The following is a 13,136-nucleotide window of genomic DNA, read 5'->3' on the forward strand; positions in this document are numbered from 1 at the left end:
TACCAAGTGCTTCAGATACTTACCTCATGTGACGTCACCCTAGGAGGCAGGCAATCTTATGCTCTCTGTTTTACACCTAAGCATTCCATGAAGTCTACCTCTGAGAGTGTCATGGGATTCCATGTGGAGCTAAGGCACAAAGACGGTATACAAATTGCCCAAAGTCACCCAGCATTTACGCGGAAGGGCCAAGGTTTGGACTGAAGCAATGGCTGCAGAACTCCCGCTCTTATTACTAGGTCTACTGTCCCCCAAAAAGATCTTCATTTTCTGAGCAGCAGCTGAGAGACAAATACATCCCTGATTCCTGGCATGAACTCCGACCTGCTAGTCTCCAAAGCCCCAAAAGCTGAGAGTCCCCCAGACCTGACCACGCCGCCACTTACTGGCCCCAGCACACTCGTGACCGAGAAGCAGCAGGCCAGCAGCACCTCAGACGCCATCCTCGTTCTTTGGAATCTCAGCATCACTCGGAGCACGGAGGCTTTTTCCATCCCATGCCGTGACACTTCTTCTTCCCAAAGGAGACGAAGCCTTGGAAAGAGGAAAATGGAGCCAAGTGAAATCTCTTTGCATGTGTTGCCCAAAGGTCCTCGGTCTTTTGACATAGGCTTCATTACAGAAGTATCCAAACAACAAAAGTACAACAGTATCGGGCCCCCCAAACGCCCATTCCCCAGGTTCAACAATTATCAACATCTGACATGTTTGCTTCATCTCTCCTCCCTTCCACTTTTTCTTTCTCTCTCTCTCTCTCTCTCTCTCTCTCTCTCTCTCTCTCTCTTTCTCTCTCTCTCTCTCTCCTTCCTTCCTTCCTTCAATCCTTCCTTCCTTCTTTCCTTCCTTCCTTCCTTCCTTCCTTCCTTCCTTCCTTCCTTCTTTCTTTTTCTTTTTTTTTTCTTTGCTATATTTCAAGCAAATCCCAGATACATCATTTCATCTATCAATGCTTCAGTATGTGTCTCTTCCAGACAAGGCCTTTAACAAAAACAACGCAATGTAACCGTAATAATAATAGTTATTAATAACAATTAATAGTTATATATTAATAATATGGTAACAATAATTCCTTAATGGTATTTAATACCCAGTCCGTATTCAAATTTCTCTAATGATTTCAAAAATGTGTTCTTGCAGTTAGTTTGCCTAAATCAAGATACAAAGTCCATACATTATATTTCAAAAAGACAAATCTGATAGCTCTCTTACATCTCATTTTAACCTATAACTGCTTTTTTTCCTTCTCTGTATTTTCTGCCACTTATTTGTGGAAGAAACTGAGTTATTGATCCTGTAGAACTCCCCATTTTCTGGATTTCACTGCTGTGGTGTTTTCTACCATTTCCCCTGCATTTCCCATTAGACTGCTAGTTAGATCCAGAAGCTTCTGAAATGCAGAATTCAAATCAATTGGCAAAATTATTTAATAGGTGATGCAGTGAACTTCCTTTTGTCTCACATCAGAAGACACGCAATGTCTGGCGTCCCACTTTTAGTGATGTTAAGCGCACCAATGGGATAAGGTGTGTCAGCCTGACTCATTTATTGCCACGTTCCCCATCATTGATGACTAGATCCGCTTCCATTAGGGCTGTCAGAATGGGAATTTTTCTAATTCTGTATCAGGCATTTTTCCAGGTGCTTCACCCTAAATTTATCACCTCTTCTGATTCTTACAGCAATTCCATGAGGGACCATGAGGTAAGTTTTGTGGTCCACTGTTTTATATGGAAACACACCGGGTGCTGAAAGGGTTAAGGAATGTGTCTGATGTCACAGCTGGTAAGAGGTGAGATTCTGACCAACGTCTGGCGTTACCCAAGAGGAGCTCCTTGGAACCATTCTTTTTTTCAATTAAGTCTGAGAAGCAACGGGTCTAAGTTTAACCAGCTTCTGTATTCTCAGTGCCTTAAATACACTCATTTGCTTTGTAAATCTGAGACCTGGTACTGGTATGCAACATTTCACAGACGCCCCTGCCCACTGAGTGCTCCTCTCAGGAACACATCTGGAGCATGCCGTGTCACACCTGGTGTCTCAGCAAGTAGCTAAAGGTAGACCACAAGGACAGAACGTTTCAAGTCACTGCTTCATTTTTTTCCCCATTTGATCCTCATAGTACCTTGTGAGGTGGGCAGTACAGGAAATTTAATCACACAGCCAGTTAGTGGCGACTCCGGGAGTAAGAGACTAAGCCACTAACCCCAAATTGAATGACACAGACAAATGCCTGATCCAAAAGGAAAAGCAAAGGGAACTTGAAACGGTCATTTCTAACTTTCTTGGGGTCCTGGGCCCTTAGGCAAATCTGATAAAAGATGTTAATTCTTGTTCCAGAAAAAGGTCTCTCTCCATATGTATCAAATACGTCTACCATTTCCGGAGATTCATGAACCGCAGGTTAATGAACCTCCACACTGGAGGGAAGCCTCTTGCTGCAAAGGAAGAACTGGTACTCGTTCGTTGTCTGAGGATGGACCCTACCTACTCCTAAGCATCTCTCATCACCATCCCCCCAAGAAGTGGTCTTTAACCAACCCCCTGGCTTGCCCAACATGACTTTACCTTTTGGCATTTTTGGCCGAGGAATCATGTACTGACAGATGGGGGATGGTGTTCTCATCTAAGCGTTTCCGTAGGCCTTGGTTCATGAGTGGGGTAAGCCATGACAAGGTGAGGTAGGAGAACAGGCCAGCGTCATCCATGGGCTGTGGGGCAGGAAACCTAGAAGCCACAGGGCACGTGGTCACCATTAGGATAGAGGCTCTAAAGAGGGAAAATTACGACCAGAGCAAGATTTTGAAGGGACGAATTATAACTATGTCAAGTCTGCAGTGTGGTCAAAAAAGTACAAAAATGTTTTCTTCATTGCTCTGTTATTTGAAAAATCAGAAACAACAAAAACAACCATAAATAGGGGAATGAGTTTTAAAAAAAGAAAAGAAGCACGGTACATTCATTCTGTGGAAAACAGTGCAGACGTATCCAGCAACAGAGCTGACCTGCAGGTAGAACATGGAAAGCGCTGTAAGCATAGTAAGCAAGAGAAAAAGGTCTCTTGCAGATCAGGAAATTCAGTACATTTTACTTATCTAAAAAAAGGAAGAAATGAGAGAAGGCAGACAAAACTATCTATATACAAAATCAACCACTTTGATATAAATGAATACATATTTATGTTTATATATACAATTATATGTATGTATACATTTATATCTGTGTATATACATTTATTTTTTTACATATACACATTTTTATTTGTATTTATGTCAAGCTATTAATAGTGTTTGACCTTGAAGAAGAGATTAGCATTAGGAAAGCAACAGGAAAAGAGATTCTTATTGTTTTCATTTTTCTATGCTTGCTTAAGTAGCTTTCACAAAAACAGTAAAAAATGAAATAAAAGTAAATAATCTTAAGGTCCTATCTCTGGGAATGATTCACAAATAGGGAAATAATGATTTGATTAGGGCACTGAGATTCTGTGTAATTTCTACTTTTTTTTTCAAAGTGGCCTTTAATGCTATCTCTGTCTTTTAATATGTAGAAAACTCAATTTAAAAAAAAAAAAAACGATTTGAGGCGAAAGATGAGAAGACAAAAATGCCAAACTCATGAGATGTTTTTGGTTTTGGTTTTGCCTTTGGCCTCTTTTCTCCACTCTGGCCCGTCATGCCCTCCCAGCCCAGCAGCAGCCATGGCTCTGCGTTCTGGGCACCGCTAGCCATGCCTTTGCCAGAGCTGTCGGACAGAGAAGGGACTGAAGGGAGGGTAAGAGATTGCATCAGATGTGTGAAGCTATCTGTAATCACAAAGACGGAGACAATCTGACCTGGTGCCAATGTCCCCAAAGCCCAAAAACAATGTGTCCCTCAGTAAGCTGAGCTTGCCCAGGTGAGCTAAAGAACCAAGGTCCTTTGTTCATCTGGAGATAAGAGCAATGGGTAGTAACAATGTAACTAGTATTGACAGGAGCTCGGGTTTGAAACCTGGGAAAACAAATGCAGTTTGTTGACAGATAAAATCTTAGCGAACATGTTGGAGAGAAGAGGGAATTATAAATACCAAATGGACTCCCGATAATGCAAACTGACGAATCAGACCAGAAAAGTGTTACAGGCCTGTTAATATGTGGTAAATATGTGAACACTTACACAATTCCGTGGAGGCCCCGAAAGCAAGGTTGCGAAAGTTAGAAAGACATGGGGGTGGTTACTTTCAACTGTGGTTTATTGGAAAGGATAAACTGAATCTCTGCAACTCTTCAGTGGAAGGGTAACATCATAGGGCATTTAGACCTTTCAAAGGCTCCCGTTACCCTCAGAAGGAAGACCTGAATGCGGCCTCTGGAGACATACCCCGGGCATGTGCCTCTCCCTACAGCCTTATACCACGCTGCGGCCTTTTTCGCACATGACTCTGTATTGACCCTGACCTCCTTCTCAGTTCCTGGACATAGCACTTTGCGTTCCTTCCACCTCAAGGCCGGGCCTTTGCACATGCTGTTCCCTCTGCCCAGATCATTCCTGCCTTCCTCTGGTCTTGTAAACTCTCGCTCGTCCTCCAGGTCTCAGCTCAAGCACCACTCAGAACCTATCACGTTGCCGCTGCTCCGCTGCCCCTCGGCACCCCCATACTTCTTCACAGCAATGTCCTCCAACCGCTTGTGAGCACGTGTTTATGTGGCTTGATCTGCTTGTTGTCTTTCTCCCACATGTGAGGTCCATGAAGGGCAAGGATCATGTCTGTCTCACTCACTGCTGTTTCCCATGGTCCAGCAGGTGCCTGGCACGTGTGGGTCCTCAGTGACCCTTGTGAGAAGAACGAACGAACGAACGCATGCATGAATGTGCTGACCCTGCCTCCCTGATGTGCCTCGGGCTTCTCTGGAGATACTCGTCCATGGTAGGCGGCATGAGTGTGTCAGGACATGGGTGTGAACCTTTGGGCGGGGTCCAGGTGTGAGGGGCTCAGGCCCCCTCGGCCAGCAGGCACTGCCCTCACCTTCCCCACAAGACTCACTTCGGCTTGCGGCGGAAGGGGATCATGGTTTTCCAGGCATCCTCGTATTTCCCTGAAGAGAGGACACCTGCCCTCCGGGGTGCGTCACACTTCTTCTCCTGCTGGCTGCAGGACTCATCTTCAAGAGTGTGAGTTTTCTGAAGAAAGAAAACAACAAAAGAGCATCCGTCGCAGACCTCATAAATACTGTGCTGAGGGAGGGTTCAACCAGCCACCCAAGGAAGATGGATCTGTCCCCATCCAGCTTCCTAACGAAAGAAAGGCTGTCAGAGTTAGACAAAGACAAATACGATGTATCCTCACTTACATGTGGAATCTAAAATAGATCCACATATATTGCATAGATACAGAGAACAGGCTGCTGGTTACCAGAGGCGAGGTGGGGGCTGGGCAAATGGGTCAAGATCAAAAGGCACAAACTTGCAGCTATAACGGAAGTCCTGGACACGTAACGTACAGCATGGGGACTAGAGTTAATAATACTGTGTTACATATTTAAAAGTTCTAAGAGAAGAGATCTTAAAATTCCTCATCACCAGAAAAGAATTTGTCACTATGTATGGTGACGGATGCTAACTGGACTTATTGTGGTGATCATTGCACAACATGGGCAAATATCGTATTATGTTGTACACCTGGAACTAATGTTATATGTCAATTACATCTCAAAAATGGATACACGGAGCTGATACATAGATGATAGACAAATGGATGGATGGTCAGATAGGTGATGATAGCTGGCTAGATCAATGGATGATAGGTAGGTAGGTAGACAGACAGATAGATAGACAGACAGACAGAAAGAAAGACAGACAGACAGACAGATAGATAGACAGACAGATAGATAATAGATGATAGATAGACAATAGACAAATAATTGAGAGATAAGTGATAGGTAGATAGATGATAGATAAATGATTGATAGATAGATGATAGATGGATGGATAGATAGATAAATGCCAGGCTTGGAATGAGCACTGGGCCTAGAGTCAGGAAAGCCAGGTCCCTGCCATCACCAAACATTGCAGATAAAAAAAAAAAAGGTGCTATGATGAGTCACCCACAGAATGTGAGTCCAAGTCACCCTCTGAAGGTAAACCCACTAAAAGGAAATCAATAAGTAAAAAATGTAAATCCCAAAACATCATATTATCACCCTTTTGATAAAGTGGGAAACAACTAAAATTTTTTAAAAAGACACATCACTGCTAGGACTTCATGTAGAATAAATAATACTATGTTAAAAGCATCGATGGGAACAGAGTCAGGATAGTGGTCACTTCAGGCAGGGAGCGTGGGGGAAGGAGATAGGAGAAGACCAACAGCTGGATGTGATTGTCAAGGTCGACACTGGTGTGTGGTGATGGGTTTACAGATACTTATTATATTCTTGTAAGTAACTACGTAGATCGGTAGGTAACAGACAGTACATACCTACATACATATGCATGAACCATGACAGTGTGTCGTGACAAGGATTATGATCCATCTAATTATAGAAGCCTGAGGTCCATTAAAAATAAAAGTTGAATAACTACGGGACAAAATTCTTTGACCTAATCTATGACCATTGAGAATACCCTGTCAGCTCCGTTTCCTGGTGTGTTGATGCAAACATCTACTTACATAGCTAAGTCCTGAAACCATGTCATCACCGACATCCAGGCCAAGATTCACCAGGCCACCTGAAGACCGAGGCACCCAGTACATCCTCTTCCTGGTCATTTTCAGTTGTCCTGCCAATTCTTCGTTTCCCAAAATCAGAGAATCTGAAAAGGCAACAGGTCAGAGCAGCTCAGATCCAGCCCCGAGCAGCCCGGAGAGGACATCACTGCAAGTGTGCTCTCCCAGCACCTGTCTTCCCTCTGCCTCGAATGGACTCGGCTCCCTCTTTTTAAACATGTGCTCAGCCTCAGCCCAAGATCGCTTAGGGAAATCTTCTCTACCCACCTCCTCCCAACACCACAACCTTGGGCCAGGGCGGTCTGCTTCCATACAGCCAAGCACGCTTCTCTCTTACCCCAGTTTGTCATTGTGCAGTCACGTGGATCATTTGTTTAGGGTTCCTTCCCTGCACTAAACAGAGATCCTCCTGAGGGCAGGGACACATCTGCTTTGCTCACGCTTGAATCCCTGGGGCCTGGGACAGCGCGAGGAGGATAGCAGGTGTCCAATAAATAAATGATGAACGGATAGATAAGTGAGTGAAAGAAACGTGATTTTGCCATTCTCTAACTCTTGGTTTTCACAGACTCGGGAGTGAATGTAGGCACGGCTTAGGAAGCTTAAATAACCAAGGCATTTTAGAAACGCATTGATAATGCTTTTCATTTCTGCCTTTCTGAGTATGTGACTCACTCCCAGAACAGCCGTTGGCTGAGGTGGTAGAGGGGATGGTAGTTGGGAACACGTCCGAAGGAATGGAACGAGAAAGAAAGTGGACAACGTAACCAGCGTCTGGGGTATGGCTGGTGCTTCACGGGGCCCCATACAAGAGGGCTGCAAGCTTGGTGTACGGCTCTGCCATCAACATCTTGAAATTCTTAATTATTTCCAACAAGAAGCCCAACATTTTCATTGTGTCCCAGACTCTGCAAGTTATGTAGTCAGTGCTGGTGTTCAGATACAGCTTTTGATGCTCAGATCTTGGATTGTGCTTCAAGAAAACAGACTTGCAGACTAGCCTACTGTGGTGGGAGAAGATTCTCTAAATTCCTTTATCCTACTCCCTTCCGTCCCACTTCCTTTTAGCATATCACAACCCAATCTGGTGGACTCCGTTTCTGGGATTCTCCTATAGAGCATACAACGTAGACCCCTGGGAGTGACGCTAGGCCACGAAGTAGACTTGCGATGATAAAAGTGGACCTTTCCAGGCTGGCGGGGGGGAAAAAAAGGCAAAGGAAACAGGTTAGGTAAGTAAGGGTGTCGCAAACTTTAAGCTGGGAAGAGGCCAGCTTTCTGGCTGCCTTGAAGCAGCCCACACATAAGCATATATTACAGTAAAACTGGCATGATCCAGTAGAAGGAGGCCCTGGGGGGAAGACTGCGCTTACTGCTGGACAGTTTATCCACTATACAAACTTAACCATGGAGGAAATGGCGGTGGGGAGTGCAGTGCAGTCAGCAAATTGTAGATTGCAAGTCATGCACCCTGGCACAGCACCGTGTCAATGCAGTGCTGACAAACATTTGTGCCTGGAACCAACCTCTGGCTGCCACTGGAGAATAAGTAGTTCCACTGTGAATGTTGCCTTGACATTTTGCTTTACGTTAACGCGTAAGAGGAAAATGCAACATCAAAGATGGATGTTGGTTGGGTCTCACTCATTTACCAGTGACCTGGTAACTTTGCTGAATAGTTTTCAAATCCGGAAAGAATATGTCCTCATTTTTCGGGGGTGGGGGTGGAGACAGGGGTTGTTCTTCACAAGATCATAGCTACGGCACCCCACACTTGTCGATTTAATCTTCATCATTAACATTTCCTGCATTTATTTCTTACACCTAGACAAGCAACAAAGTAATAAAAACAAGCCCTGATTTGTAGTCTTTGCTAATTTTTGTGGTGAAAATATTCCCACCACGACTGATTTCCCGTCACCTACATGACGCCTGAGTACGAATTGGGGAGAGAGGCACAGTATCATTTCCACCATAGATATAATACAACGAATGTAAATGACTTCGAAAGTATAAGTGGTAGTAAAAGGAAGTAAAATAATTAGGAAGGATACATTTTGAGGATTACCTTTCTCTTTGATATAGCATGCTTAATTGTAACTTTGTATAAGTTAACTCTTTTAATCTTTGTGTTTAACCACTGGGCTCGCAAAATCCCTGGAGATTTGACAGTTGGTTCTCATGAGCCAGGCTCTAGCTGACCACGGTTGCATCCATCTGGAAAAAGCGGCACCTTTTTCTAAATGCTCCCACCAGGGACGTCTTTATCCAATTCACTCCTAAGTGCTCTAGAGGCGAGTGCTGGTTGTGCCTGGGGGTTAGCTTTCCTGGCTCCCCTAAGGTGCCGTGAGAACAAGGTGGAGCTGAAAGTCTGGGTGAGGGGCTTGCCCAGAGGGGCCTGGTGGCCTCCGTGGGCTGCAAACACGTGAGATCTACCGGATGGCCTTGTAGGGGGTGTGGTGCCAGCAGAGGCCCAGCAGCCCTGGGCTTAACCACCAGGCACCAGGCCGTGAGGAAGCCACAAGCATCACTTGAAGGCCTACATACACCAGACCCCCCAGCGCCAGTCGGGCCAGAGGACCAGGCGGATCAAAGACATCATCTGGGAAAGCTGGGGAGCAGAGGACACCACGCCCAGGATCTTGACTCATCGTCTGCCAGGCGCAACTCAGAGACTGAGGCTTTACTGCACTTGACCTAAAAGAACAATTGAAATGACTAGATTGAACACGACCTTAAAATGGTAAGCATAAACATTGATTTTCTCCTCATTAACCAGCGAGTAGGGGCTCGTGAGGAAGACCAGATTCCTAGAGACCAAATCAAGAAATTGGATTTTTCTCTCACTTTCAGCTATTGTATGATTTGTCAACTTGGTTTATTTATACACAGACACCCACAAACAAATGCAACGAGGATTTCAAAGATGGGACTATTGGGAATTTGTCCAGGAAACTAGTAACAGAGAAAAGTAAACCTAGTGAGAATCAAGCATGCATATTGGATATGTTTGCAGGACACTCAATACAACTGGAGCTCCGCCACATGTCAGCTTGGGCAGCCTGCCAATTCTGCGAGGCCCACCTCCCCTTCCTTGACTGGCCAGAGGAATCCCCTCCAGAACTTCTGTGGCAGTCCTTGAGAAGTTCCCCTGCCTCCCAACTTCCTTTCCAGAAAAAGAGCTGGGTTATTCCCTCTAATTAGTGGCAAGGCCATCAGTGCAGTCAGACTGGGGACCAGGACATGACTGGGAATGAAACAGAAAGGAGATGGTCCAGCCCTTTGTTCTCCCCATCCCGATGGGGCAAAAGCCATGGCTTTAAACTTGGTTTAAACTTGGCGAAACAGCCTGTGACCAAGCTGAGGGCCCCCAGGACAAGGTAAACTGTGACTAATGCCCAAGGCCAAAAGGCACCCAGAGCAAAGGAGCAGAGCTACCTGCAAGCCAGGCCCTGGAGAAGTCTGAAATCAGACCTCACTCTTCCCGTATCTCTCCCTTCCAGTCCATTCATTCCCTGTGCTACTTAACTTTCCCCGCTCTTAAGTTTATTTTCTTCTGCCAGCTCCAACAGCTTCTGGAGGCCATCACTGAATCCCTGCATCTCAGGCCTGGCCTTCTCCTCTGTTCCAGAAACTGGGACGCTCCCCCAACCTTGACCTTTGCACTAGTCGTAATCTCTGCCAAGAACACTGTCCTCCCAGCTCCTTGCAGAGCCGGTCCACTCTTGTCATCCACGCCTCAATCAGCTCAAATACCACCTCCAAGTAACCTTCCCAGACCTCTGAAATCGCCCCTTATGTCTCTGTTGGCTTATGTATTTTCTGCCTGCCTCACTAGAATGCCAGCTCTTTGCCACCCAGGGACTTTGTCTGTCTTGTTTGTGGATGTATTCATGAAATCTCAAATAGTGCCCAGCCCATGGTAGAAACTTCAGACATTTGGTGGCTAAATGAGTAAAGTAGAAACAGAGCCTGCAAAGAAGGAGAACACAGGGTCACTAAGGACCTCACATTTAGATTCTTTTTTTGTTTTTCACATTTAGATTCTTGATATTCTCCCAAGTGGGCCAACACATCCCATCACAGAGATATACTGGCAGGATTGAAAGACAGGGTTCATCGAGCAAGCACCTTAAACATGGACCCATCCACGCCACACCTTCTATTGTGCAGTATGAATTTGAATTTCAAAAAATAAATCCAGCAAGTATTACATGAATAGAGCACATACAGTTTGTGGGGGGGGAGGGGGTGCGGGTGTTATGTTAAAAGCGTTAAATGTAAATGTCTAAAAAATACACAGCAAAGTTTGTAAGATGATTTTTGAAATTTTTTGTTAAAACACTACAAGCCTCAAAAAATGGGCCCCTTCCTCCCCTTGCCCTTGGGGTGGCCTTAAAATTGTGAGCTCTTGTGGTTCCGGGCCATGAATATTTTATCTCTGTGTCACCCCCAGAGTCTATCACAGGACAGGGTACACAGGACACATCCAGAGAAATGGTCCAAAGCTTGCTGTATCCAGCATCTTCGATTACGAGCTGAAGTTGTCTCCAAGCCCTAAAGGCTCAAGCCCCGATCTAGGAGATCTCCTTGTCCTTCGTTCATCAGGTCCCATCCATCAGCATATTCTGTTAAAGCTACTTGCAGACACAGCTTAACTCCACACGTTCTAGTCTAATCATCATCACCTCTTGCCTGGATAGCTGCTACCACCTCCTCATGGACTTCCCTGCTTTTGATCCTAAACCCTTTCATTCTGTTCTCCACACAGCAGCCAAAATGATCTTTTGGAGACATAAGCCAGATGATGTTACTCTGCAACGTGAAACCTCCACTGGCTGGCATGGGGCTTGGAGTAAGACCCCAATTCCTTACCACGGCCTACTAGCCCTCTGTAATCTGACCCCACTGAATCTCTTATCTCATCGGTACCATCAAGCTCGGCAAATTCCAGTAACAGGTTCCTCACACATCCCAAATTCATTCCAGCCACTGCAATCGCTGCTGCTTCTGCCTGGAGTAGAGCCGCGTCTGCCCCCACACCCTGATCTTTGCATTGCTGCCTCCTCAGTGCAAAGGTCAGTTTAAACGCCATCTCTCCAGCGACGCCTTCTCTGACCGTCTGAAGGACTTACCACTCTCCACCATTATTCTCCTTGCTAATTGTGTTCCCCTCACTAGAACGTCAGCTCCACGGAGACAGGAGCCTTGTCTTATTCATTACTGTATCCCCAGCGCCTAAAATACTATCCAGCACACATGCAGCATGGATGCAAAAGGTATTTGTTCAGTGAATGAAGGAAAGAACGAATGAAAGAAGATGGCCTCCTGTCAGAGAAAGAGCTAGACCGCAGGCAGGTGCCTCTAAGTTCCTGCACGTGTGTCTCCACCACAGCTTCTGGCACACCTGCACGTCCTTCCCCTTTTCTGTTGCACACACACAAACATACAGTTCCTACCGCCGTGTGCCAGACTCAGCCATCTGGGGGGCTGTCCTTCTGGCCAAGAGAAGCTTGAGGGCAGGAACTTGTTTCCTGTCACCCTCTCTGCCGCTCTACCACTCGCTCAGGGCCTGGCACTGCCCGTCCCTCAGAAAGGCCAGTTGACTTGAATGGACTTTCCATTCTCTCCTGGACCCTGAGAGCATTGCTGGACTTCATATTTGGCAGAACGATTTCCCTCTGCCACCTACAGTCAAACTCAAGTCAAATCCCAGTGTCAAGGAACTCCCAATGGCCCGACCTGAAACAATTCAAGCAATGAAATGCATGATACGATTGGATTGTAACTCTTAAAAATGCATGAGTCCATATTACCGTAAATAAATGAGGAAGATGGGGCGGCTTCATCTTACAGAATACCAATTAATATACTTAACTCCCCACGTTTATTACTTACAAAGAGAAAAATAGTAGCTTACAGAGGAGAAACCTGGCAGATAGCACCGTCACCAAGTCATCAAGGTCAAAGTCACCATTGATACGACCTTTCACCACGTGTCACTAAGAAGGACCACATATATCACTTCTGTGGTTTTCCTGCCAAAAGTACATATCGTTGATCTAACCATGAGAAAATATCAGATAAACCCAAACTGAGGGACATTCTACAAAGTAATGGACCGAAACACCAAGGTTTTAGAAGAAAAGAAAATGATGACGAGACCTCCCAAGTAGATGAAAAGTGGGATCCTGGACCAGAAAAAAAGACATTATTAATAAAACTGGCAAAATTTGAGTAAGGTCTATAGTAACGCTATCACAGTAACGCTAATTTCCTGCTTGTTATAGTTGAATCATGATTATGTAAGCCGATTACGGGGAAGCTGAGTGAAAGCCGTATGGGAACTCTCTACTCCGTTTTTGTAACCCTTTTGTACATCTAAAGTCAATTCGAATTCAAAGTTAAAAGGATTTCAATGGCTATAATTT

At 45.2% G+C, this 13,136-nt stretch overlaps 1 protein-coding gene across 1 annotated transcript in view; it reads right to left on the reverse strand.

The window, feature by feature from the left end:
• The window catches only part of ABCC11 (ATP binding cassette subfamily C member 11), a 52,992-nt gene extending 45,721 nt beyond the window's left edge, over window positions 1-7,271 (reverse strand). The window contains exons 1-4 of the mRNA XM_081030350.1: window positions 6,649-7,271; window positions 5,023-5,159; window positions 2,566-2,724; window positions 387-534 (exon numbers count right to left, since the gene is read on the reverse strand). Coding sequence (XP_080886476.1) covers window positions 387-534; window positions 2,566-2,724; window positions 5,023-5,159; window positions 6,649-6,747 — 543 coding nt within the window. The 5' untranslated portion in view covers window positions 6,748-7,271. The remainder of the gene's footprint in view (window positions 1-386; window positions 535-2,565; window positions 2,725-5,022; window positions 5,160-6,648) is intronic.
• Between the last annotated feature and the right edge of the window lie 5,865 nt (window positions 7,272-13,136).

This window comes from Rhinolophus hipposideros, assembly GCF_964194185.1.
Source record: "Rhinolophus hipposideros genome assembly, chromosome: 21".
Lineage (NCBI taxonomy): Eukaryota > Metazoa > Chordata > Mammalia > Chiroptera > Rhinolophidae > Rhinolophus > Rhinolophus hipposideros.